This window comes from Stegostoma tigrinum, chromosome 8 (assembly GCF_030684315.1).
Source record: "Stegostoma tigrinum isolate sSteTig4 chromosome 8, sSteTig4.hap1, whole genome shotgun sequence".
In the NCBI taxonomy this organism is placed as follows: domain Eukaryota; kingdom Metazoa; phylum Chordata; class Chondrichthyes; order Orectolobiformes; family Stegostomatidae; genus Stegostoma; species Stegostoma tigrinum.
The window spans coordinates 34,038,775-34,065,650 of record NC_081361.1 but is presented as its reverse complement, the minus strand read 5'-3'; the positions used below and the strand labels follow the sequence as shown (position 1 = coordinate 34,065,650).

Sequence of the window (26,876 nt, the reverse complement as noted above, 5' to 3'; positions counted from 1 at the left end):
AAACTAAATGTGTTATAATACCTTCCTAGCTCTCCTAGGTGACCATGCAAGGAACTGTTCAACATTGATTGGTTTATGAATCAGTCCACTTACACACCAGGATCAACTGTAAAAACTCAAAGAATAATAATATCTGATTTCTCCATGGAAATGAGGACAAGAATTGCACTTGAGAGAGGCTTTTTGATATAATTAAATCCATTGTTTATTCTGCCAGATACTTAACAAAGCCCTATTCATGTATACTTGTCAATTTTCAGTGGTAACATTGGGAAACCAGATTACAATGAACCCTACCGGCATACTCCGGCTGAATGAATGGAGAACTTGAGAACAATGAATACATATTTGCTTTTTCCTTTGAAAGAAATCAGATGAATACTAACCATGTAAAAGCAATCCGGACGTGCATCAAAAACAATCTGTAGACATCTCATGTACAGTCTCTGCACAGCTTCTGGCTGTTGAAAAATTTTTTAAAAGTCAGTGTACCAGAACAATTAAGCTGAATTACTTAATTTTCAATACAGGTAAAGTATCAGTGTTGTTGTAATAATTAGCTAAGAAACTCGGTAACATTCGCTCCTAAATATTCTAACTCAGGTCAATAAACTGCTTATGAAATTTTGGGTTTCAGATGAAGCTTATAGTTTTCTTCTTTCATTTTGGCTCTGTAACAAATTCATAAAAAATCTTCCGGTAAGATGGCAGTACAGCAGGACACTCCAGCTGGAGCTTGTCCACTCCACCCATTCTCTTCTTCTCTCTCTCTCCGTCTCTTTTCCTCCCTTCTCTCGGCCTTGGACACCTGGCCTGGGCCTGTGGCTCCAGGCCTCTAACGCAGGATCAGTGACCCTGAGTGTGGGTGTCTGTGGCCCAGTGCAGGGCATGGCATCAACAGCCCAGTATGCAGCGTGGCAGCAGTCAGACCATGTGGAGACACTCTGCGCTGGTCTGCTGCAGACAACCCTTGGAGAGAGACTATATGCTTACCTTTTTAACTTCACTTCTCGTTCTTCTGACACATGGTTATACTGTGTACCGCTATTATGAAAATTTTTTTCTTCGTTTCTCTATTCTGTAAATAAGAATTGTACCTAGGTACTCTGCACCCAAGATGGAGCCATGTGTTGGTGACGTTTTTATACTGTAAAAAATGTTGTAACTGAAGAAACTGTACCTAGGTATCTTTGTACCCAAGTGGCAACTTATAAACTTTTCATCGTACTTATTTGAGTACATGACAATAAAGTTAGTTATTTAATTTAAAACAGTGTAGCAGCTGGTGCATTACATTTACATACTAGACATATTCCTATAATAGTACTTTGTATAGAATAAAACTGTATTTTTAAAAAACATGGAAGCCCAATATCTAACATTAACAATGAACGTAGAAGAGTTTGTTGGCACTAATTTCTTTACATAAACCAAAAAGTGTGTTTGTTTAGTGCTTCAACAACATACTTCACTCACTTTACATTCAATCTTGTGGCTTTTATCAGGATAACTATTTTATTTTTGTTCAGATCTGAAGAGGCCTTCAGGCCGTCAAGTCTCCTAAAAATATACTACTACCTACACTAGTCCCACCTCACCACACTAGGCCAATAGCTTGAATGCTATGATACTTCAAGTGCTCATTCAAGTACTTTTATAAGGTTGAGGTTTCCCACATCAACTACCCTCCCAGACAATGTATTCCAGACCCCCACCACTCTCTTGGTGAAAAAGGTTTGCCTCAAATCCCCTCTAAACCTCCTGCCTTTCACTTTAACAATGTGCCCCCTTGTTACTGACTCTTCAATTAAGGGAGAACAGCTGCTTTCTAGTCGCACTGGCCATACCCCCTCATAATCTTCTACAACTCAGTCAGTTCCCTTCAACCTTCTCTGCTCCAAAGAAAACAGAGTTTATCTAGCCTCTTTTCATAGCTGAAATGCTCCATCCCAAGCAACATCTTGGTGAACCTCTTTTGCATTCCCTCAGTGCAATCACAGTCTTACTGTGGTGTGGTAGCTACAGTGTGCACACAGTACTCCACCTATGGTCTAACCAAAGTTCTGTACAGTTCCAACATGACCTCCCCGCTCTTGTAACCTATACCACAACTAACGATGGCAAATGTTGTGTATAACTTCTTAACCACCCTATTAACCTGTCTGCCTCCTTCAGGGCACTGTGGACAAGGACCCCAAGACCCATCGATTCTTCAGAGTTTCCTAATGTCCTGCCATTTATTGCATTCTCACTCCTTTGTCTTGTTCCTTCTTCCAAAGTGCATCACCTCCTATTTATGAGGGCTAAATTCCATCTACCAGTGATATGCCCATCTGACCAATCCATTAATAATATCCTCCTGTAACCCAACACATTCCCCTCACCGTCAACCACCCAACAAATCTCATGTCATTTGAAAACGTCCTTACCACCTGTCCCACATCTACATCATTTATCTATATCACAAATAAAGGGGTCCCACACTGATCCCTGTGGGACACCTCTGTACACCAGGTTCTGTCACACAAACAGCCTTCTCCTACCATCCTCTCACCATACCAATTTTGGATCCATCTTGCCGAACTATCCTGAATCCCATCAGCTTTTCGCTTTTTTTCAAATCAGCTTTCCATGTTGGGCTTTGTCAAAGGGCTTACTAAAATCCATAGTAATTACATTATCTGCCCTACCCTCATCCAAACATGATCACTTCCTTCAAAAAATTCCACCAGATTTGTTAGGCATGAACTTCCTCTGACAAAGCTGTGTTGACTATCCCTGCTCAAACTTTGCCTCTCTAAATGAAGACAAATTTTATCCTTTACTATTTTCTGCAATAGTTTCCCTACCACTGATGTTAGACTCACTGATCTGTAGTTCCCAAATTTATCTGTACTACTCTTCTAGTGAAGTAGAACTACATTAGTTGTCTTCTGGCACCTCCTGTAGCCAGGAACAATTTAAAAACTTGGGTCAAGGCCCCTGTAGTCCTCGCCCTCATCTCCCAAAGCAGCTCGGGAGACAAGACTTCCGGGCCTGGGGATTTGTCCACTTTTAAATCCACCAAAATCTCCGATACTGCCTCAATTCTTCAATCCATCTGTCCAAGAACTTCACAAGCCATCTTTTCAAATTCCACATTTGCATCCTTCTTCTCCCCAATAAGGCAAGTGTGAAGTACTCATTTAAGATTCTACCAACATCCTCCAGCTTCACACACAGGTTACTCCCTTGGTCCCTTATAGGCTCTACTCTTACCCCAGTTATTCTCCTTCCCTTGAAGTACATGTAAAATATCTTCAGATTCTTCCCAAATGTCTTCCCATGATCCCTCTATTTCTCCCCTGATTTCTTTCACGTTTTCCCTGCATTTCCCATGCTCCTCCACAGCCACCATTGCTTTGCTCCTCTGCATGTGTTATACTTCTCTCTTTTCTATTTTATCCTGTCTTGAATATTCCCAGACGTCCATGGTTCTGTGGGCTTATCGAACCTACATTTCACCCTAAAGGGAGCATTGGCCCTGTACTCCCCTGGAGCCTTTCTGAATGCTTCTCACTGTTCTGTTGTGGATTTACTCCCAGTAGCTGTCTGTTCCCAATCTATTTTGGCTAGGTCCTCCTTTATTTTAATAAAATCTGTCTTTTCCCAATCCAAAACTCTATTTTTGCAGATCATCTTTCTCCGTTTCCGTAACAAATTTAAAAGGCATGATGTTGTCACTGTCACTAAAATGCTCTCCCACTGTCACTTTGAACACCTGCCCAAATTAATTCTCTGCTCTGCATTGTCAACATCTACATGTTAACATAAAAAGATTTCCTGCATACGTTAAGAAATCTGCTCCTCTAAATTGTGTTTAATAGAGGTAGTTCAAATTCTCTAATTTGACTATCCTATTATGTTTACCCACCTTAGTGAATTGACTGCATATCTGCTCATCAATTGCCCACTGTTTGAGGCCTTTAATACACTAAGAGTGTGACTGTTTCCATTTTATTCCTAAGATCTACCCACAATGTCTCATTTGATGAGCCCTCCAAGATACAATCCCTCATTTTTGCAGTAACCGACTCCTTAACTAATAACGCAACACCACTTGTACACGTGTACCCTCCCAATCCTGCCTCAAGTTCCGATACTCCTGATTGTTAAGTTGTTAGTCTTGTCCCTCCCTCAATCACGTCTCCACGATGTTGTTGCCAGATATCAATCCATGCCCTTAACTCATCTGTTTTACCTCTAAAATATCTGGCACTAAGGTAACGGCCACCTAGCCTCACCTTACACCCTTGAAACATCAGATGGCTGAACGCACTCTGCCTTGGCACCTTTTCTAAGTTTATGCCATGCTGTTATTAAACTTGCGCATTGTGTGCCCTACCCCTGCTGAACTAGTTTAAATTCTAACTAACAATACTAGTGAACCGTCCCACAAGGACGCCCAATTCGGGTTCAGGTGTGGATCATCCCACTTGTAGGAGATCCCATTTTCCCCAGAAACTGTCCCAGTGATCCAGGAATCTAAATCCCTCTTTCATGCAATAACTCTTGAGCAAAATTAAAAATCAAACCAATTTTCTACATTCCAAACCAAACATTGTAAGAGATTTTCTAAGAGTAAAACACTTTTTTCCCTTCTCAGAACAGGATTAGGCTATTAAGGCCTCAAGTCAGCCTTGCCATTCAATACTGATCGAACACTTCAATAACTTTTACCTATCTCATGACCTATATGATATTGGTAATCAAAAATTAATTAATTCTTTATGACCTTCCACAGGCCTCTATGATATAGAGTTACAAAAGGTTCACAACCGCCTGAGTTAAAAAAAACTCACCTCAGACTTAAGTAGCATCCCTTTTATTTTTAAAAGTGCATCACCAGTTTCAGATTCCATGACCAGAGGAAACATCTTAGCCAGGCTAGAAGTAGGTATATCTTTAAAAATTTCCAAACCTATATCTCTCCCTAAATTCTAAAGGTTGGGATCTCACTGCAACAATTAAGCCTCCAAGACATGACTTAAGATATCTGTGAAAAGTTACCAACACCAATTCAAACTTACTTTATTATAAGTTTACAAATATCTTGAGGAAAATAAAAATCATTTAACTATGTTGCCTAATCTTAAGTAGGAGTCACCTGTGAAGTGTATGTTTCCCTATAATAGCATTAAAAGCTTGTAAATGGCCTTAGGCCAATGCTTCTCTATAACGATTAAAGCTTTGGCCTTACAAAGGACATAACTCCACTTTACCAGAATACAATTTGCATGACATTGTTTAGTACAGCTGTCCATGTAAAGCAATGCATCCTAGATTGCAAACAACAACTAAAATAATAGTAAGATGCTTACCTTTGATAGGTCAGCTTTTGTGAAGTTGTTGGCTTCCGATCCACTTAAAATGTGTTTGCGACAATAACTCACAATATAATCCAATTTGCAAATTGGATATGGAAGTCTGTTCTCCCCCTCCATTTGGGCTAACAAGAAAACAGTTTTATTTTAGAAATCAGTGTCTTTGCTTAGGACAAAACCTTTGTCCTGTAGGCAAGCAAGATATCATAATTTATCCAAATTTACTAAGATCCCAACAAACTCACATTCAGCAGATCAGAAGTGAGCTTTAAATGCCCAAGATCTTTGAGACCATATGTGAGGGCTTGTGAATTTTAACTACTGATTTTTGATTGCCTGGACTTTCGCAACTCTGCCAGAGAAGAATGAAATTTTGCACAAATAGAAGAGGAAACACTAAAAAGGAAGGTGGCACTGAAATTTAAGTTAGTGTCTCCCTATTTACTCATCAACCATGGATTAGTTTCTTGGGGTTTTGCTCAGAGTAATGGGTTGAGTGGTTTCTTCTTTGACAGTTCCTCTACACTTCATGGAACTGTTAATGTTGACAGTTTTCTGCAGTTGAATAGCACAAAGTAAAGCAAAAGATGTACAAAAAAGCTCCTGGTTCACATTTGCGGTTTTATCCTTGGTTGAGGTTCCAAATATTTTAGTTAAAAAATGAACAGCCAAGTAACTTTAAAAAAAAATCCTCCAGTTATAAATAATAGTGTTATGCAAAGTAACAAAGCACAAATAGCAAATATCTAATACACTATGACAGTAAGGGAAAGAAGCAGCAAGGGAAAGAATAAGCACAGGGAAGAATTTGGAATAAGGCATCAAATGTTGAGACCACTTCACTCACTAAGCTGCCTCAAAATAAGCAATTAAAAAAAAGGACCTTCAGATGATCTATTATAGCTTTCGATGTTGGCTGATATGGGGGAAGTTTAATAAAAAGGAAGGATGGCAACTTAACATTGGTTAAGTATTAAGAAAATGCATTTTCCTGCTGAAATCTATTCATCAAATTTGATATGTCAAACACATCTTAGACACATAATAGTATATAGCAAGATTTTTTTAAAAATATATCCAACAGTGGATACAGAAATCAAAGGGTTAATATCGCTGCGGTTGGAAATTTGATTCCGAACACCATCACATTTTAAAAGAAGCCGATGAAACATCTGAGATCTATGGTATAGTTTGAATTTTTAGGAACTAATATAACAACTCTGTAATTCTATAAAAATTACATGCCTCTGTAAAAATACCTGATTGACATTATAGCTCTCATTAATAGGACTAGACCTTAACAGACCCAACAAGGCAACACCATACACCCCAACCTCAAGTTCACCTGGGCCATCTCCAACACATCCCTCACCTTCCTGGACCTCTCTGTCTCCATCTCAGGTAACCACCTAGATACTGATGTCCATTTCAAGCCCACCGACTCCCACAGCTCCCTAGAATGTACCTCCTCCCATCCACCCTCCTGCAAAAATTCCATCCCCTATTCCTTCACCTCTGCTCCCAGGATGAGGCATTTCACTCCTGCACATCCCAGAAGTCCGCGTTCTTCAACTTCCCCCCCCCCCCACAGTGGTCGAGAATGCCCTTGACCACGTCTCCTGCATTTCCCGCAACACATCCTTCACACCCCGCCCCCAGAAAATCCCCCTCGTCCTCACATACCACGCCACCAACCTCCGGCTACAACGCATCATCCTCCGACACTTCTGCCATCTACAATCCAACCCCACCACCCAAGACGTTTTTCCAAACCCACCCATGTCTGAATTCTGGACAGACTACTCTCTCCATGATTCCCTTGTCTGCTCCACACTTCCCTCCAACCCACCACACCCAGCAGCTTCCCATGCAACCGCAGGAAGTGCTACACTTGCCCCCACACCTCCTCCCTCACCCCTATCCCAGGTCCCAAGAAGACTTTCCATATTAAGCAAACATTCACCTGCACATCTGCCAATGTGGTATACCGTATCCATTGTGCCCGTTGTGGCTTCATCTACATTGGGGAAACCAGGCGGAGGCTTGGGGACCACTTTGCAGAACACCTCCGCTTGGTTCGCAATAAACAACTGCACCTCCCAGTCGCGAACAATTTTAACTCCCACTCCCATTCCTTAGACGACATGTCCATCATGGGCCTCCTGCAGTACTATAATGATGCCACCCGAAGGTTGCAGGAACAGCAACTTATATTCCGCTTGGGAACCCTGCAGCCCAATGGTATCAATGTGGACTTCACAAGCTTCAAAATCTACCCTTTCCCCACCTCATCGCAAAACCAGCCCAGCTCGTCCCCTCCCCACATTGCATACCGAAACCAGGCCAGCTCGTCCCCACCTCCCTAACCTGTTCTTCCTCTCAACTATCCCCTCCTCCCACCTCAAGCCGCATCTCCATTTCCCAACTACTAATCTCATCCCTCCCTCCTTGACCTGTCCGTCCTCCCCAGGCTGACCTATCCCCACCTATACTCTCCTCTCCACCTTTCTTCTCCTCTATCCATCTTCGGTCCGCCTCCCCCTCTCTCCCTATTTATTTCAGAACCCTCTCTCCATCCCCCTCTCTAATGAAGGGTCCAGGCCCAAAACGTCAGCTTTTGTGCTCCTGAGATGCTGCTTGGCCTGCTGTGTTCATCCAGCCCCACGCTTTGTTATCTTGGATTCTCCAGCATCTGCAGTTCCCATTATCCCTGATCAGCTGCAGATAAACTTTTTTTTGTGTGTCCATTCACAGACCTTTGAGAGAAAACTGCTACCTACAGCAAGGTTTGCGAATAAAATATAATCGTCACTCGCTGTTTCCATCAATCACTTAACACAAAATTAATTACCTAGTAACACTTGATGCGTTTACACATCGGTTGTGGGAAGTGCAATTTGTTTTTAAATTCATTCATGGGTTGCTGGTGTCACTGACTAGGCCAGCACTTAGCATTGCCCATTGATAACTGAGAAAGTTAAAGTCAACTGCATTGCCATGGTCTAGAGTCATATATAGACAGACTAGGAAAGGACAGCAGTTTCCTTCCCCAAAGGACATTAGTGATCCAGACGTATTTTTTTGTCCTGACAATCTACAATGGTTTCATGATCATCATTCTACTCTGAATTCTAGATTTTTGTTGAATTCAAAATTCCACAAACCGCAGGATTCAAACCCTAAACATTACCTGGGTCTTTGGATTAATAGTTTAGCCACAAGATCAGTGCCTCCCCAGTTGGTTTAGATATCTACAATTCAAACCATCTATTTATCAATCATATGCAAAAACTGGTTAGAATATTTATAACAAAGTGTGGAGCTGGATGAACACAGCAGGCCAAGCAGCATCTTTGTAGCACAAATGCTGACGTTTCGGGCCTGGACTCTTCATCAGAAAAAGGGGGAGGGGGAAGAGTGTTATGAAATAACTAGGGGGGGGGGGGGGGGGGGGGAGGCGGATCGAAGATGGATGGAGAAAAAGATAGGTGGAGAGGAGACAGACAAGTTAAAGAGGCAGGGATGGAGCCAGTAGAGGTAAGTGGAGGTGGGGAGGGGACGGGTCAATCCAGGGAGGACGATCAGATCAAGGGGGCGGGATGAGATTAGTTGGTAGGAAGTGGGGGTGCAGCTTGAGGTGGGAGGAGGGGATATGTGAGAGGAAGAACAGGTTAGGGAGGCGGGGACGAGCTGGGCTGGTTTGGGGATGCAGTAGGGGCAGGTGAGATTTTGAAGCTTGTGAAATTCACATTGATACCATTGGGCTGCAGGGTTTCCAAGAGGAATAGGAGTTGCTGTTCCTGCAACCTTCGGGTGCCATCATTGTGGTACTGCAGGACTAATCTTTAAACTGAGCTGCATAATAGAATTTGCAAATAAATTAAATGTGATATCAACAAAATACACTGATGAATTTTAATATTTTAGTAGTTTAATTTCTACTTTGGCACTAAATTGCTAACCAAAGTATTACTTTTTGCAAATTCCAGTCCTGTCTTCAGTCTTTGCCTTGTGTCTTGAAACTTCTCTTGTTTGTGAGCATGACAGAACAATTAAACAGACCATATTGACCTAACTGGAGAGATGAGCTTTGGTTTGAAGTCTATGCATTAATTACTTTTGCATTTTACTAATCACTTAAATTGTGCAAATGTTCTTTTGTTTCATACTACTGAATGCAGACTGGTTGAGTGCCAAGTTTGAGAATAGGAAGGCATGATGGGAAATTCATTCAAAAACAGACTTGCTAAAATCAGCAACACATTTAAATCTGTGCTGGTGCCAAGAAAAAAAACAACATGGGGCACCTTTGTGTCCATATTAAGGACATAAAAATGCCTCCTCTGCTCCAGCATTAGAGATTCATAGGTTGATAAGGAAACAACACACCAGACAACTGCCCATTTCCAAAGAAGGGTCCCAACCCAAACCGTCAAACTTTCCTGCTCCTCTGATGCTGTTTGGCCTGCTGTGTTCCTACAGCTTCACACTGTGTTATCGCAGATTCTCCAGCATCGGCAGTTCATACTGAAAGAACTGCCTGTGATTGTTGACACATAGCACCAGGATAGAGCCAGACAGACTGCACATCTGGCAAGTGCATCAGCTAGAATAGTGGAGCAATTAAAATATACCTAGTTATACATTTTACTTTAATTCTTGTTCATTGATATTGCTTTGGAGATTTTTCATTTTTGAAAAGCTGTCAACTGGCTACAAAACACTCATATGCTCTGAATCGTCAATTACCATTGTATGAAAGCCAAATTATTTTGGAAAATGGTTAAATAACAAGGGACCTTTTCATTTAACACCAAAAAAACAGTTCTGAATTTGCTACATTTCACTTTCTCAAAAGATATTTTAAGAAATGCAAACAAATGAAAGTTGCATGCACCCAAGATGGCCTTGATTTTTTTATTGGTTTACAAGTTACAGAAACATAAAATTTGAGTTGCAAACTGCAAGGTTTTGACTGGATGAAGTGAACAGGTCTATATACAATGATTTGTCAACAACCTTGATGACACCCCCAAGCTGTTATTAGCTAGTCTGATCCTAGTTAATCCACACTGGTTTGTTAGCCTCTGCTGCCTTACATAAGGTATCAGCTCCCATAGGTAAATCACTAGAAAGTATTCTGCATTCCCATCCATGTAGCCTCCTCCAGCATCCAGCCTTCCAAAAGATAGGATAAGGAAATGCTGACTAAATAGAGACTAGGAACAGGACAGCATAGAACAATTAAAGATAATAAAATGTGAGGCTGGATGAACACAGCAGGCCAAGCAGCATCTCAGGAGCACAAAAGCTGACGTTTCGGGCCTAGACCCTTCATCAGAGAGCTTTGTGCTCCTGAGATGCTGCTTGGCCTGCTGTGTTCATCCAGCCTCACATTTTATTATCTTGGAATCTCCAGCATCTGCAGTTCCCATTATCTCTGATAGCATAGAACAATTGTCAGCTCTTAGATGTAACTCAGTGTAAAGTTAGTCGTGCAGGCCTACACTTCTATCCTCCTCTATCAACCAGCCATTCAAAACATGCTACTCCTACATTTAAATGTGAAACGAATATAATGGAACAGAGAATAGGAGAGAGTAGAAGGCAGATGATGAGCCACAGCAGAAGTTAGAATAGCATAGAGATTAGGATAGAATATCCTCTTATCACCACTGATATGTAAATCAGTGGAAAGTCATGTGCAGTCCTACACCTGTAACCTCCACCACCATCCATCCATCCTTCCTAAACATGCTACTTCTACGCCCACGCCCACACCCACACCAACACCAACACTTAAGTGACAAGTGTTTGGGCCGAGCTTTCAGATCACTCGGATTGAACGTACGTGGTGGCTATTTGTGGGAAAGGCACTTGCTGAGGGTAGCTAGTGGATTTTAAATCAAGTAAACTTCGAGAATGTACCAAGGGGCCAGACCCAGACCCAGACACAGCCTAAGCACCAGAAGCGGGTTCCCTTGCCGCGCCTCCTCCCACTTTTGTTTGAAAAGAAAGAATACATTTCTAAACGTAAGACATTTCGCGGCTGAAGAAACGAGGTTGCAAAACTAAAGAAAGGAGAAAGGCGAACGGCTGCCAAGTGGTAGGAGGAAAACAAAACTGGCAGCGTTGCCGCAACCGACAAGAATTAATTCACGTTCAAACGACAACACTCCGCTGTCCCAAACTGAAACAAAACCTCCGCCGAACTAGAGCCGGAGGTAACAAATAAAGAGGACATACCGTCCGCAATCCTAGCTTTTCAACCTTCGATAAATTCTCCCCCAACTCCAACCGCCCTCTCCGCTCAAAACTTATAACTTGGCGCCAGCAGCGTCAACGGCCGACGTGACGAGCTCGCCACGCATGCGCGGTCCACCAACCAACTCGGCAGCCCTCTGGGCTGCTGTGTTGCCCCCTTTTGCTGGTCCTATTCACCCCAGCCTAACCTGTGTAAGAGGGAGGCCGGCACAACTCTTTTGTTATCACAAACCCAATCATAAAAGCCAGACGGTGGCGGACTGAAATTCAGAAACAAATAAAAACGACCAGCTGAATTAACAAGGTGTGGAGCTGGCTGAACACAGCCGGCCAAGCAGCATCATAGCCTTCCTGCTCCTCGGCCCGTTGTGTTCATCCAGCTCTACACCCCGTTATCTCAGATTCTCCAGCATCTGCAGTTCCTACTACCTTTCGACCAGCTGAATGTTGGTTTCCAAACACAAGCTTGCAGTTTCCGCCCTCTCACCGCGAAACGTCAGCTTTTGTGCTCCTGAGATGCTGCTTGGCCTGCTGTGTTCATGCAGCTCCACACTTTGTTACCCCAATTCAAAGTAAACTGGCGAACTGCAGGTCTCTTGTTCTTGATTGATTAAGAGCCGAAAGAACTGCCGATGGTGTAAATCGACAACAAAAACAAAGTTTTCTGGAAAAGCTTAGCAGGTCTGGCAGCACCTGTGAAGGAAAAAAAAAGCTAACGTTGCGGATCCGGTGACTTTTCCTCAGATCCCTCAGTTCTGAGGAAGGGTCACGGGACACGAAACCTTAACTTTTTCTTCACAGGTGCTGCCAGACCGGAATTCTTCCGTCAGCTTTGTTTTTGTTGTCGATTTACAGCATCGGCAGTTCTTTCGGTTCTTAATCAATCAAGACTTGCAGTTAGCCAGTTTACTTTGAGATGGGGTGACAGGGAGGATGCCCCAAGTCTTGGCGTTTACAAATCAACGTTCAGCTGGTCATTTTTATTTGTTTCCAAACCTTGTGTGCCCACTGGTCAGGAGCTGTCTATGCCTCTTCACATGGGATAGAACTAGGGCGAGGAGGACAACAAACAGGCTGGTATTACCATTTACAGAAGCGCTAGCCAGTTTAAAAGGGTTTAAAGGCTTAGATTAAGTATCAGCACACCAGGTTTTTCCAAAGACTGTGCCTGACAAACAGCTGGTTGTAGGCCAGCGCAAAATGCTGGGGAAGTCTCTGTGACCACTAGGATATGGCAGGGCAGGATAACCATGATACTCAACTCTATTGCCTTTGTTGCAGGCATCTTTTGGAGTCCGGGGGATCTCTCAGCAGTCCATTGCACCATCAGTCAGTTGATTCATACCACGTTCCAAAGGGCAGGCCAATAAATACAGCGGGTATCTGACCCAGTCAGGTTAGCTAGGCCGAGAGCTATTTGAATCCAGGTATCAATGGATTTTTGGTGAATTTACCTCCTGTGGACTGCAGAGGTTCAAGAAGGTGGCAGGCCACTACCCTTCTCAAGGGCAATTAGGCATGAGCTAAAAATGCCAGCTTGGCTAGTAATACCCCAAACATGAGGGAATTAAATGGCTTGTTTCTGCACTGTAACAATTCTACAAAAATCAGGGAAGCTAACCCATTGCCCGGCTCAATATTTATCCTTCAATCAACGTCTATAGAACAGACTGTCATCTCCTATCACATTGCTGTTTGTGGGAATTTTGGGCGGGGAGGATGGCAGATGGTCTGCGTTTCGAACTTCTCGTTGGCGATTGCATTTCAAAGAGAGGAGGACTACATCGGTCTTGAAGGACAGCGTTCGTCTGAGTGACAGGCGCTACATCGATGTGGCGTGGCCTTTGGGACGGGCCGGGAATGAGGGGGGGGGGGGGGGGGGGGGGGGGGGAAGAAGCAAAGTGGGCGGTGACCTTTGTTTGACGGGCAGCCAAGATATCCAATCGACACCAGGGGTGGGACTGGGTGACGCCACGCGTTTGTTTTTATAACGGCCACTTGGGGGCGGGGCGAAGTGCGGCTGCGCATGCGCGCGGCCCAGTCCTTGTCAGTCCAGTGGCTGTGGAGCGGGAGGGAGCCTGCGGCCTTGTTTACAGCTGAGGTTGGGGGGCCGCCTGCCGAATCGAGCCAAGCCAAGCTGGGCCGGGAGCCAGCCAGCGGCCGTCCCGCAACATAACACCATTACCATCCCCGACCTCTTCCAACAAGCTCCGCTCCAGGCAAATGGCGACCTACGTCGGAGCGAGGCCTAGTAGGGGCCCCAGGCCTAGGGGCAGGTATCACGCGGCGGGCGGCTGGTACTCGGAACAAGACCGGCTCGGTAGCAGTCTGCCTCCGCTCGGCGTCTTCCAGGCGAACGGGCGGCTGTGGCGGGCGCAGCGCTGCCTCGGTAAAGGCTCGTCGGCCGCCGTCTACCAGGTGACATCGGGGGCGGCCCGGGCCGCCGTCAAACAGTTCGTGCACGACACCAAGTCGGACTACGGTTTTTTGACTGAGAGCGGGGTCCTGGAGGATCTTCAGGGCCATAGGAATATCGGTAAATGGAGCGGGACCGGGGAGGGAGACGCTGTGTAGTAAAGCCAGAAATAACCCTGGGCACTGTCAGAGTTTCGGCACCCCCAGGAAACAGGGCTGATAAAAAGCCACCCAGCATGAACCTGTTTTAATCCCCTTTTAGACGCAGCCCTGACAGCTTTTTCCTCCCCCTCCCCCCTTTGACGTTGGGCTTCAGTGATAGCCTTAGGCTGGGATAACGAGGTGTAGAGCGGGATGAACACAGCAGGCCAAGCAGCATCAGAGGAGCAGGAAGGCTGACGTTTCGGGCCTAGACCCTTCTTCAGAAATGTTTCATACTAATATTGGATTTTATGGAATCTCTCACCTTCTCACAGACAGTAAACTGAAGGGTTCTGATGGTATATGGACTTTGGACCACAGCACAGAAATGTTTTTGAAGAAGGGTCTAGGCCCAAAACGGCAGCCTTCCTGCTCCTCTGATGCTGCTTGGCCTGTTGTGTTCATCCAGCTCGACACCTTGTTATGTCAGATTCTACAGCATCTGCAGTTCCTACCATCTCAGGCCTTAGGCTTTTTTTGTGTGTGTTAGATGTGGTTGATACTGTCAGATGTTGTGCGTTCAGAAGCAAGTTATTGGTTTCTCTTCACAGAAGCTGCCTGATTTGTTTACCTTTTGCAGCCTTTTTTTGAATTTTTGGCAAAACTATCTTTGTCGTGCCCTAATCAGGAAGTTGATGATTCTGTATAGGTCTGTTGATTGTAATGAATGTCATGTTGGGATTGCTTTGACTAAATTAAATTGCATTGCTTATGTCTCGGAATGGCAAGTCAGTCTTGAGGGCTGAATGGCCTATTCCTGTGTTTCACTGAATGATTCATACTAATATTGGATTTTATGGAATCTCTCACCTTCTCACAGACCGTAAACTGAAGGGTTCTGATGGTATATGGACTTTGGACCAGGGCACAGCTTTATAGAAGTTCTAGCTGGTACATTGTGTGCATGTGATATGCTTTTTACCTAGCCTTTAATTAGGCAAATCGAAATGATGATTTTTATTCCATTTATATCCTACAAATTATAAGCAGTATCCTTGTTCCAACTGAGCTGAAATCTATACCACCCACGCTGATCTTGGCACCTGAAGATCACGGTTACAAGAAAGACTATGTATCAAATTAGATTGTGCCCAAATGTAAAAACAAGCAGAAATCAATTTAGGCAGCAAGTTCTCTTCTAAAACAGGGATGTGCCATCATGTTTTTAAACCTCAAAGTGCTTATGATATTGAACTTGTTTCCAGCTTGAGTTTCCACTTTATGCTCTGAGCTCAGCAAAAATGCTGGCATTTTATTTTACTGAAAGCATTCAGATAGCTAAAAAACAAAAGTGCAGATCTTAGTCATGAGAAATATATCATTCATCAATTTGGGGATAACATGATTCCTTCGTACCCAACTTTCTAGTCAGTTTACAGCTATTCAAAACGAACTTAAATGGAGGAAACTGTTGTTTGGCTACCTTTTGAAAGTGAAACAAAGTTAAATGGTGTTTTGACAGACTTTGACCTTGGAAACGATGTTTAGAAAGTTCATTCTTTTGCTGTAAATTGCTTACACGCAATAGTAGAGTGACAAAACACCTGCTTTGACTCAGTTAAATCCAAAACCTGATAGTAGATTTCGAGCCTTTATGTTCCAAATTTGAGGATGGACTTCAGAGTTTGTAGCCAACCTTTAAAAGAAAAATAGCTTGCATTTTTACAGTACTTTCATACCCTTAAAGTGCTTTATAGCTGATTAAATGTTTTTCTAATTGTCATAACTATGATGTAAGAAACCAATCTTGCAAATAGTAGATGGGATGAGTAGTTTTTTTTAAAAGCGGTTCGGAAAATATGAGCCTGGACACCCGGGAGAACTGCTTCCGTATTTGAAGTGTCATGCAAACTTGAAAAATGTGATATTAACTTAGTACATCATCTAAAAGATGGATAACGAGCAAGATGATTTCAGCTTTTAGTTGTTCTTATGCGGTACAACTTGAGTATATTTTCAGTTAAAAAGAGCTGCGTTGTCTCACAGGGCTGTGTAACAATTATATTTAGACAACCTGCTCATTAACAGTCACTGCATTCTGTGCCATCAATTAGTTTGCCTCATATCATTCTTAATTCTGCTGTCTTAATTTTTGTAAAATTGTGATTTTTCAATGAAGCGGTGTACAAACCAACCATATTTATTCTACTTTTGAAGCATTAAAATTGTGCAGCCCATCATGCAAGATCCCATTTAATACTTATTTTACAGTTTGACCATTTGTTCTAATCTACTGTGCATCTTATGGCATTGTGTAGTGATAATATGGGATACAATACAAGGGAAGGAAAAGCTTTTTTTTGTGTGTGCTAAATGTGCTTTGAAACATATAGTTGGTGAGCTTGCACTGTAAACACAGTGGTTGAAGTGTCTGGCAATGTTCTCTGAAAGAAATTTTCATAACTGCTTCACAATTTTTCACAAAAAAATTAACTGAAGCGTCCCAACCCAAAATGTCAAATTTCCTGCTGCCGTGTTTCTCCAGCTCCAGTCTGCGTTGTCTCTGACTTCAGCGTGTACAGTTTTTCCTATAACAGAATTTAGTTGGCAACTACTGAAAAGACTGAGGTGAAAACAGGGTTTTTATGCTACCTCAATAATAGTGAAAATGCTAGCACTAAACCCTAAATAGGCACTTAACAGAATTTCTTTGAAATCCATCCCCATATTCTACTTCCACATTTTCATTATGTTTTTCGAGTAAAGTTGGGTCCCAGCACCTCCATTTAACAACCCATGGTCTCCACGTTCTGAATGAAAGGCCTGTATTCTTTATTGGTGACTCATATTCCGGAGGGAAAATTTCCGGTCAAGGTGTACCCCTTACCTTTTGACCCTGACTGGATCACATACAAAAGCTACTCCTACTGATATACACTGTTTAAGTACAGTTATTGCCTAGAGTCTTAAGTTCTCATTTTTAATAAAAACCTTATTTCAGTTAATCTCCATCCATAAAACTCAGCCCCACTGATTACTAGCTCCCCATATTTATGTACTCAATTCATGCCAAATTACCCCAAATTAATACATCAGTTGCCGTGCTCTATTAGATCTGAAGCATTCCTTCAGACCAAGTTAGATCATACAGCTACTTTTATCATTGTTACAAAAAATTTTCAAACTAAGTTCTTCCACTCAGAATAGCAAATTGATTAAGGACATTTGTACATAATTCTCATGATCTATGATAACGGCATTCACATCTCGGAAGCTTTGATATGGTTTTCAACAAATGTTACTCCTTGTGGGTATTTGTAAATAACTGAAAAACATGGCAGTTAAGTCAGTAAGTTTATTCTTTATCATGTCACCTGCTTGTCCTGATGCTTTTCATTACAAGAAAGCTGTATAGAAATTGCATATACCTTTTCTCTAACATTCTAAGCTAACTACAACAGAATTTGTCCCAAGTGCATAGCAGGACAACCTGAGGAATGCTGTTATGTATGCATAATGAATTGATTGGTCGTCATGATCATGGCTGCCGTCATGTTCACTTAGCTAACAAACAACAAGTTTGTAGTCAAACTACAGTAATATTGTCCAATTTGTACAGCACAGCTTTTGACCAGTTAACCCACAATGTTAGTGCCACTCTGCTGGAGCAACCACTCTGCTTTTGAGCTTTGTAATAATGTAGTTTTCAGTAATACCGAATCATCTAACATGGCTAAATGAGTATTGCTTACAGAATCCAAAAGATGAATTTGCTGAGCAAGTAAGTATCCAAGTGCAGTAGAAACATTAGGGATTAATGGAAGTGAAAAGAATTGTGGAGGAAAGGATTCACAAACCTTGAAGGAAAAAATGATATAATTGGACCAAATTTCGGAGTATATTTGAGGTTAAAAAGCTAAAGACAGGAGCAGGTTTTAAAAAAGAATTACTTTTACATCATTGCCGTGGCAAGTGAGGAAAGTCACGTTCTTTGTTTTACGTGGAATTGATTGTGAGAATAGCAGACAAAAGGAAGTATTCAAGGTTTTTGAGAAGATTTGTACTTCAGGTTATTGATGTGGTTGCTAACTTGCTCGCTGAGCTGTTGAGTTTGTTCGCAAACGTTTTGTCAAATTATCAGGTAAAATCATCATTGTTCCTCCGTGAAGCATCAGTGTTCTGTCCTGCTTGCTATTATTGTGTCATGATTTGTTGAGATGGGTGGTATCACTTCTGCATTTGTTTCTTACTGTTTGGTATATGGTGCCCTGTTCTACAAGAGTGTTGATGGAGTTCTGGTTTGAGTGCCAGGCCTCCAGGAATTCTCTTGCATGTTTTTGCTTGGCTTGTTCAAGGACGGCTATGTTGTCATAGTTGTATTGGTGTCCCTCTTTGTCCATGTGTATTGAAGTGAGTGAGTGATAATTGGCCATGTCTCTGGGTAGCTAGTTGGTATTCATGAATCATGATGGCTAGTTTCCTTCCGGTTTGCCCTACGTAATGCTTTTGGCAGACTTTGCATGTATCATGTAAATAACATTGGCTCTGTCAGTTGTGGTTGTCGGATCTTTTATTCTTGTCTGTAGCTGTCAGTTTGTGGGCTACCATGAGTCCTGGGGGCAGAGTAATCTGGTGGTCATTTCAGTATGTCCTTGATGTATGGAAGGGTAACTAGTGTCTCTGGATGTGTTGTACTTTCCTGTTGTGATCTGTTGTGTAGGCATCGATGGGCAATGCATTTTGGGTAACTGTTTCTGTAGATGCCTTGTAGATGTTCTTCCTTGGTTTTGCACAGCTCCGGACTGCTGCAGTGTGTTGCGGCTCACTTGAACGGTGTTTTGATGCAGCTCTGTTTGAGAGTATTGGGATGGTTGCTATTATAGTTGACTACCTGATCCGTATGGGTGGCCTTCCTGTGTATGCTGGCCTGGAGCTCACGGTTAGCAATACATTCAACTGTTACGACCAGGAAGGGAAGTCTGTTGTTCTCCTTTTCCTTGATGAATTTTATGCCAATGAGGATGTTGTTTACAAGTACCTGGCTTTTTTCCAATTTAATGTGTTTGATAATCACAAAGGTGTCGTCAGTAGTTTTGATTTGATGGTAGGAGGTGCTGTCTGTTCCAGTCTTAACGTTATGGCCTCCAATAACGTGTTCCCACAGATGTTGCATCAGTTTGTCCACATATCTTGCTGAAGAAGGTGAAGTGGGTTGTGAGGCACAGATCCAGTAGTTTAAGGATGCCACCTTTGCTGATACTGTTGATGTTGACAGGTGTCAGTATCCCTGGTTTGTCTTTTAGCGAGGCTAGTGTTTCTTTAACTAAGAGGATGTTAATGGAGATAAGTAGTGCAGTCACATCGAACGAGACCATGATCTCATCCTTACGTATTCTGGCGTCCTTGATGTTGAGGAATTCTTGGGCAGAATGGATACTAGTTCGAACCATCTACTAGGCGTTTCAGTCTCCTTTGTAGTTGCCTTGCTAGTCTGTAAGTCAGTGTACCTGGCAGTGAGATAACAAGGTGTGGAGCTGGATGAACACGGCAGGCCAAGCAGTATCTTAGGAGCAGGAATGCTGAGGTTTTAGGCCTAGACCCTTCATCAGAAATAGGGGAGAAGAGGGTTCTGAAATAAATAGGGAGAGGGGGGGAGGCGGATCGAAGACAGAGAAAAAGATTGTTGGAGAGGAGACAGACAGGTCAAAGAGGTGGGGGGTGAAGCCAGTAAAGGTGAGTGTAGGTGAGAAGTTAGTGGGGGGATTGATCAGCCCAGGGAGGACAGACAGGTCAAGAGGGCAGGATGATGTTAGTATGTGAGAGGTGGGGGTGGGGCTTGAGTTTGGAGGATGGGATAAGTGAGAGGAAGAACAGGTTAGGGAGGCGGGGACAAGCTGGGCTGGTTTTGGGATGCAGTAGGGGAAGGGGAGATTTTGAAGCTTGTGAAATCCACATTGATACCATTGGACTGCAGGGTTCCCAGGTGGAATATGAGTTGCTGTTCCTGCAACCTTCGGATGGCATCGTTGTGGCACTGCAGGACGCCCAGGATGGACACGTCATCTGAGGAATGGGGGGGCGGGGAGAGAGTTGAAATGGTTCGCGACTGGGAGGTGCAGTTGTTTGTTGCCAACCGAGCATAGGTGTTCTGCAAAGCGGTCCTCAAGCCTCCGCTTGGTTTCCCTGATGTAGAGGAGGCCACATCAGATGCAGTATACCACATTATCGGATGTGCAGGTGAACATCTGCATGATGTGGAAGGTCTTCTAGGGGCCTGGGATGGGGGTGAGGGGACGTTGCCGGGGCAGGTGTAGCACTTCCTGTGGTTACAGGGAAAATTGCTGGGTGTAGTGGGCCTAGAGAGGAGTGTGGCGTGGACAAGGGAATCCTGGAGAGAGTGGTCCCTCCGGAAAGCAGATAAAGCTGGGGAGGGAAAAATGTCTGGTGGTGGGTTCGGATTGCAGATGGTGGAAGTGTCGGAGGATGATGCGTTGGATCCGGAGGTTGGTGGGTGGTACGTGAGGATATGGGGGATTTTGTTTTAGTTGTTATTGTGGGGAGGGGCGTGAGGGATGACTGCGGGAAATGCAGGAGACATGGTCGAGAGCGTTCTCGACCACTGCGGGGGGGAAGTTGCGGTCCTTGAAAAATGAGGACATTTGAGATGTGCGCTAGTGGAATGCCTCACCCTGGGAGCAGATGCGGCAGAGGGGAAGGAATTGGGTATGGGGATGGCATTTTTGCAGGAAGTTGGGTGGGAGGTCGTGTATTCTAGGTAGCTGTGGGAGTTGACTTGAAATGGATATTGGTTTCCAAGTGGTTACCAGAGATGGAAACAGAGGTCCAGGAAGGGGAGAGAGAGTATCAGAGATGGTCCAGGTGAACTTAAGGCTGGGGTGGAAAGTGTTGAAGTGGATGAACTGTTCAAGCTCCTGATGGGAGCACAAGGCAGCGCCGATACAGTCATCGATGTAACTGAGAAAGAGGTGAGGTTTAATGGAAGAGGGATTGTTCTGCTTCACTACGAAGAGGCGGCAGGCATAGTTTGGGCCCATGTCGGAACCCATGACCACCCCCTTTGTCTGTAGTAAGTGGGAGGAATTGAAAGAGAAGTTTTTGAGGGTGAGGACGAGTTCAGCTCAGCGGATAAGGGTGTCAGTGGAGGGGGACTGGTTGGGCCTGCGGGAGAGGAAGAAGCGGAGGGCCTTTACGTCCTCTGTATGGGGAACGCAGGTGTGTAGGGACTGGACGTCCATGGTAAAGAGGAGGCGTTGGGGCCCAGGAGATCGGTGGTGTCACGGACATAGGTGGGGAGTTGCTCGACCAATGGGGAGAAAATGGAGTCGAAATAATTATAGATAAATTCGGTGGGGCAAGAGCAGGTGGAGGCAATGGGTCGCTCAGGCAGTTTTGTTGGGCTTCTTTGGTGAGTCTTTTTTTTTAATGTGGATTCCAGTGCAGCCAGGAAGTCGGTTTTATTGGCATCTCTGAGATTGTAGTTTTATCCACTTTCCAGAACAGTGTTTTTGGTGTCTGAGTGTAGCCAGTTGGATAGGTTCCTTATCCAAGTCTCCATAAACATCCCCTTAGCTAAAGAAACACTGAGCCTCGCTACGAGACAGACCAGGGTTACAGATGCCCAGCAACATCAATGGCACCCTTAAACTATTGGATCTGTGCCTAACAACCACTTCATCTTCAATGGCACAGACAAATCAATGGAACACCCATGGGATCGCTGATATCAGGATTAATAGCGGAAGCTGTAATGCAAAGACTGGAATGGACAGCACTTCCCACCGTCCAGCCAAAACACTGAATCCGCTATGTGGATGTCACCTTTGTGATTATCAGATGTGTTAAACTGGAAGAAAACGAACAAATCATAAACAACATCTTCACCAGCATTAAATTCACCAGGGAAGAGAAGAACAACAGACTTCCCTTCCCGGACATAATGCTTGAATGTATGGCCAAAGGTGAGCTCCAGACCAGCGTACAAAGGAAGGCCACCCATACAGATCAGGTACTCAACTAGAATAGCAATCATCCCAATATCCACAAACGGAGCTGCATCAAAAGACTGTTCAAGCAAGCTGCAACACACTGCAGCACCCCGGAACTATGCACAGCTGAGGAAGAGCACCTATCCAGCGTCTTCAGAAACGATAGTTACCCAAAAGTGTAGTCCATTGACAACTACACGACAGGAAGGCAAAACACGTCCAGAGACACTAGTCACCCTTCCATACATTAAGGACATATCTGAAATGACCACTAGATTACTCCACTCTCTAGGACTCACGGTAGCCTAAAAATTGACAGCTGCTGACAGGAATAAAGGATCTGATAACCACAACTAACAGAACCAACATTATTTACAGGATACCATGCAAAGACTGCCAACAATATTACATAGGGCAAACCAGAAGGAAATTAGTCATCAGGATTCGTTAACACCAGCTACAGAGTTTTACTGAGTAATGTAGCCCTCTGAGATGGAACAGTTCCGTTCATCTTTGTTCTAAGCAGGTGACCCCTAATTTTAAAATAGTGCTCTGTGGTTCTTGACTCGTCCACAAGTGAGTACCTTGTCAAAACCGTTTGTTCCAGGATCTGTTCCTGCAACACACCAGTGATCTGAATTTGTGGTATTTGAAAATTAAAATTTGAAGGTGTCATCTGGATAGAGAAGACACCCAAAAGTTCAAAAGGATTTAAATTCCAGTAGTAGAAAATGGGTGCATGAACTGTTTGAAAAGGCTAAAATGGTCAAGGTGAGGGGGTGCTTAGTGGTGTTTCTCAACTTGGTAAGGCATGGATAAGATGGCTGGTTAGATTTTTAAACCAGTTAAGATCATGTACTTTATAAATTCGAGCTGAAGTTAAGGACCAGGTGTATTTGTAAAGTGTTTCGATGCTATGATTGAGCATCTTTCTATATGTCCACTTCTGTTTTAAAAGAAACACTCTGAACTGAAGACATCTGTGTTGTGGTAACTTTCAAGGATACAGTAGAAACAGATTTCTGACATTAATATAATGCTGAAAGGTATTTTATAAATTGATAACCCTGTGATTTAACTCATCAATTCCTCTAAGTTTCATAACTAGTTGAACAAAAATTGTTTTGGAGATTTGAATCATTCGTAGGCATGAAAGAAAACTTTCAACAAATTCTAGTGCATATGTGCTTAAAAGTCCTTCTAAGCAAAAGAATATAGGGAGTAAACCAATTAGTCACTTTTGAGGTATCAAGTTCAAAGAAAGGACTTACATGACTTTTTAGGATAACAATATCATCAGAAAGCCTTTGAAATGTGATCACTGATGTTAGGATAGGGTACTGGGATTCTACAACCAATGAAATTAATCAATGGCTAATGATTTTGTTGGGAGGGAATTTGAGAGAAGAACAAAATCTTCTAAATTACTTTCAGGCAGTACAGACTTGACTAGGTTTCGCTTAACATTTGAAAGATGGCCATACAGAATTGCTTGGATACTGCAGAACTGCAAGTATTAGCAACTGTTCCCAGCTAGGAATATTTGGGAAATAGAAGTTCTAAAATGGGAAGAGGGTGTATGATATGAAGATCCTTCTGTTGTTACATGAATGTACTTAAAGTTAAGTAATGAACCCAATTTAGATCCATCATGAGTTAAATACAAATTGTATCACTAAGTTTATAAAGGTTGGTTCTGGTGAATTTATCTAAGTTAATGCCTCATTGCAGGATTGAAATTTGAGCAATGCAGACAGGCTATACTGTCAGAGACATTAAACAGCTACTGAAGTGCATATAAAAGATCCTAGTGCCCTTTCAGGAGGGGTCAGGGAAGTTGTCATGGTGTCTTGGTCAACATTCTGCCTTCATACAACATTTTTGACAGGTCAATATGGTTTACAGCTCACTGCCTGGTGTACATTGGCTGTAGGGTTTGTCAACAAAACTGAAATGATTTGAGATGGTCATTTATACAAAAGCTGTTGTTAGCAAACATTATCAGACATTCTCATTGTAAGCGGTCTTCTGGGTTCAGTAGGTATGAAAACATTGCACTTAAAATGATCTCCAGTGTGCAGAATAAATGGCAGTATATCATTATTTCATATTTCCTATGTCCAGTGTTGTCACAGATGGGTAAGAAGTTTCTAGCTAGTAGTTGACACTAACAGCCATTGCATTTTCTATGGCTGTGTTTTAATTGTATTTTCTGCTGTTTGTCTCCAGTGACTTTATATGGGAGATTTTCGAACTTGTCCTACACAAACCAGCGTTGTAACTGCATTTTGCTGGAATTGTTGGATGTCAGTGTCTCGGAGCTGCTGCTACACTCCATTAATCGAGGCCATTCAATGTGGATGATCCAGCATTGTGCCCGAGATGTACTCAGTGCACTAGCTTTTATTCATCGAGAGGGTTACGTACATGCAGACCTTAAACCATGTAACATTCTCTGGAGTGCGGAGGATGAGTGCTTTAAACTCATTGACTTTGGGCTCAGTTTCCAAGAAGGCAATCAGGTAAAGTGTGAAGCAAGATCCATTAACGTAGGAGTGCAGCTTAACTGTTTGAATGGATGTTAAAAACACAAGATTTAAAAAAAACTTGATTAGTACCAAACATGCAACCAGACTGATTAAATACAGGTGTGTTCATTTCATTCTAGTTCTTGTTCTTTTGCCAGAAAAGTTCACCTTTCCAATCATTTCTTTTCCACAGCGGGTTGAGGTGCAGCAACTGACTGACAAGATGTCAGGGAATGTGCTCCTCTGCTTATAATCACTTTGAAACTGCCAAGATTTCTGCAGGTCAATGATTCATAATACCAAATTTCTAGAATTGCACTGAAATACATAGCTTTATAGTTCCCATAGCTGCCATATAGAATTCAGCAATCCTGTGCAGTTGTAAATAAACATTCAGTATGATTTTAGCACTTTGTAGTAGTATAAATAACATGTTAGAAAACTTTGTGGTATTACGAGCTGGCATTTCTTAAATCTTGCCACCTCAGAGGCGACAGTATGTATGCTGACTGAGTGGCAGCAACAAGATTCATTGATAATGATATTCCATGATGTACAAATGTTTCAATTATTTGGTGTATTGACCGCTGTAGAACTATCTCCTTTGAAAACTGACATATGTGTGAATGAAATATGATAGCTGCGAACAATGTGAATTCTGCTAACCAGATATTTTAAGAATGGGAACAATTTGCAAATCAACAATGCAGCATTGAGAGATAATATATTCTCCAAGTAAAGTTGTAACATTGTGGAAACAGTTTAAACTTTAAGTGGTGGATAGCATCATGTAGCATGGACACAGACCCTTGGGTCCAACTTGTTAATGCCAACCAAGTTTCCTAAACTAAATTAGTCTGATTTGCATGTGTGTGCCCTGTATTTCTCGAAGCCTTTCCAATTCATGTACATGTCCAAATGTCTCTTAAATGTTGTAACTGTACCTCCATCTACCACTTCCTCTGGCAGTTCATTCGATCATATGAAAAAGGAACCAGAATCGCCAGGTAGATGATTTTGTGTGATATTGCTGATCGCCACTTGGCTGCTGCGCTTCCTACATTATAACGCTGACGACAAAGTACTTCATTGGCTGGAATGCACGTTGTGATGATAGAAAATCAGCTATCAAAATACCAATCTTTCTTGTACTTCAGTCTCCATCCACTTCACTCAAAGCTTAGGTTCCATTCATTTTCCACAATTCTGAATGTGGCAAAGAAACAGCTCATTTTGGTATTTTTAAAATGTCTAAATCCTCAATGTGGCCTCCTGTTTGGAATTACAGCAAACATTAGCTCATCTTTGTCTTTCAATAAATACTGAGAGCTAGTATTCACATTCCTATAAAACTAAATGACATTATTTCCAGCTTAGTGGCATAAACCCTCCACCCCATCGCCCCATGGTGACTGTTAAAGCAACAGTTACTGTTCCACGATTAATTAACTATTTGGCATTAAAGATTTGGCGTAAAGACAGTTAATTTCATGGGAAATGTGTTTTTTCTTAAAAACCTTCAATACCACCTGCATTTACTAAGCAATCTAATGTCTTAAAAAGCCACAAGGTCACTCATAGAAACATTATCAGAACATAGCCTTTTAAATAACCTATTGGCTTTCTATTTGAAATCATCTATCTAACCCATTAAGGCTAGAATGATGACATTTACTTGATTGTACTTCTAAGATATTCTTCCCTTCTTTGCCCACACTGTACAGGATGTCAAATATATTCAGACAGATGGTTATAGATCTCCTGAAGCAGAGCTACATAACATCTTAGCACAGATGGGCATGGAAAGCCATACAGAATGTACAACTGCGGTTGATATCTGGAGCCTTGGAATAATTTTGCTGGAGATGTTCTCGGGAATAAAACTGAAAGAGACCATCAAATCTCCACAGTGGAAGGTGAGAATCAAATAACTTATTGCACAAGTATCTAGATCACGATAGTTTAACATAAACTGTAAAGCCTGTAACACACATTTGAAATGGAAATGCTTGACATCACTTCAGCAGTTGATATTTCATGTAAGCCAACAAAGGCCAGTTGGACCAAATGTCTGATTTCTGTGCTTTAAATTTTACATAAATATATATAGTCGGTTTAGAAAGCAAGATGCAGAATAATTGAGAATTTAGGGATTAGAT

General features: G+C 42.6%; 2 protein-coding genes across 2 annotated transcripts in view; one reads left to right on the top strand and one right to left on the bottom strand.

Annotated features, from left to right (window-relative positions):
• Positions 1–11,719, bottom strand: part of nuf2 (UF2 component of NDC80 kinetochore complex) — a 34,466-nt gene extending 22,747 nt beyond the window's left edge. The window contains exons 1-3 of the mRNA XM_048539571.2: positions 11,610–11,719; positions 5,361–5,488; positions 387–461 (exon numbers count right to left, since the gene is read on the bottom strand). Of these exons, the coding sequence (XP_048395528.1) occupies positions 387–461; positions 5,361–5,483 (198 nt within the window). The 5' untranslated portion in view covers positions 5,484–5,488; positions 11,610–11,719. The remainder of the gene's footprint in view (positions 1–386; positions 462–5,360; positions 5,489–11,609) is intronic.
• Positions 11,720–13,642: 1,923 nt separating this feature from the next.
• Positions 13,643–26,876, top strand: part of uhmk1 (U2AF homology motif (UHM) kinase 1) — a 38,096-nt gene continuing 24,862 nt past the window's right edge. The window contains exons 1-3 of the mRNA XM_048540027.2: positions 13,643–14,163; positions 24,419–24,711; positions 26,442–26,633. Of these exons, the coding sequence (XP_048395984.1) occupies positions 13,851–14,163; positions 24,419–24,711; positions 26,442–26,633 (798 nt within the window). The 5' untranslated portion in view covers positions 13,643–13,850. The remainder of the gene's footprint in view (positions 14,164–24,418; positions 24,712–26,441; positions 26,634–26,876) is intronic.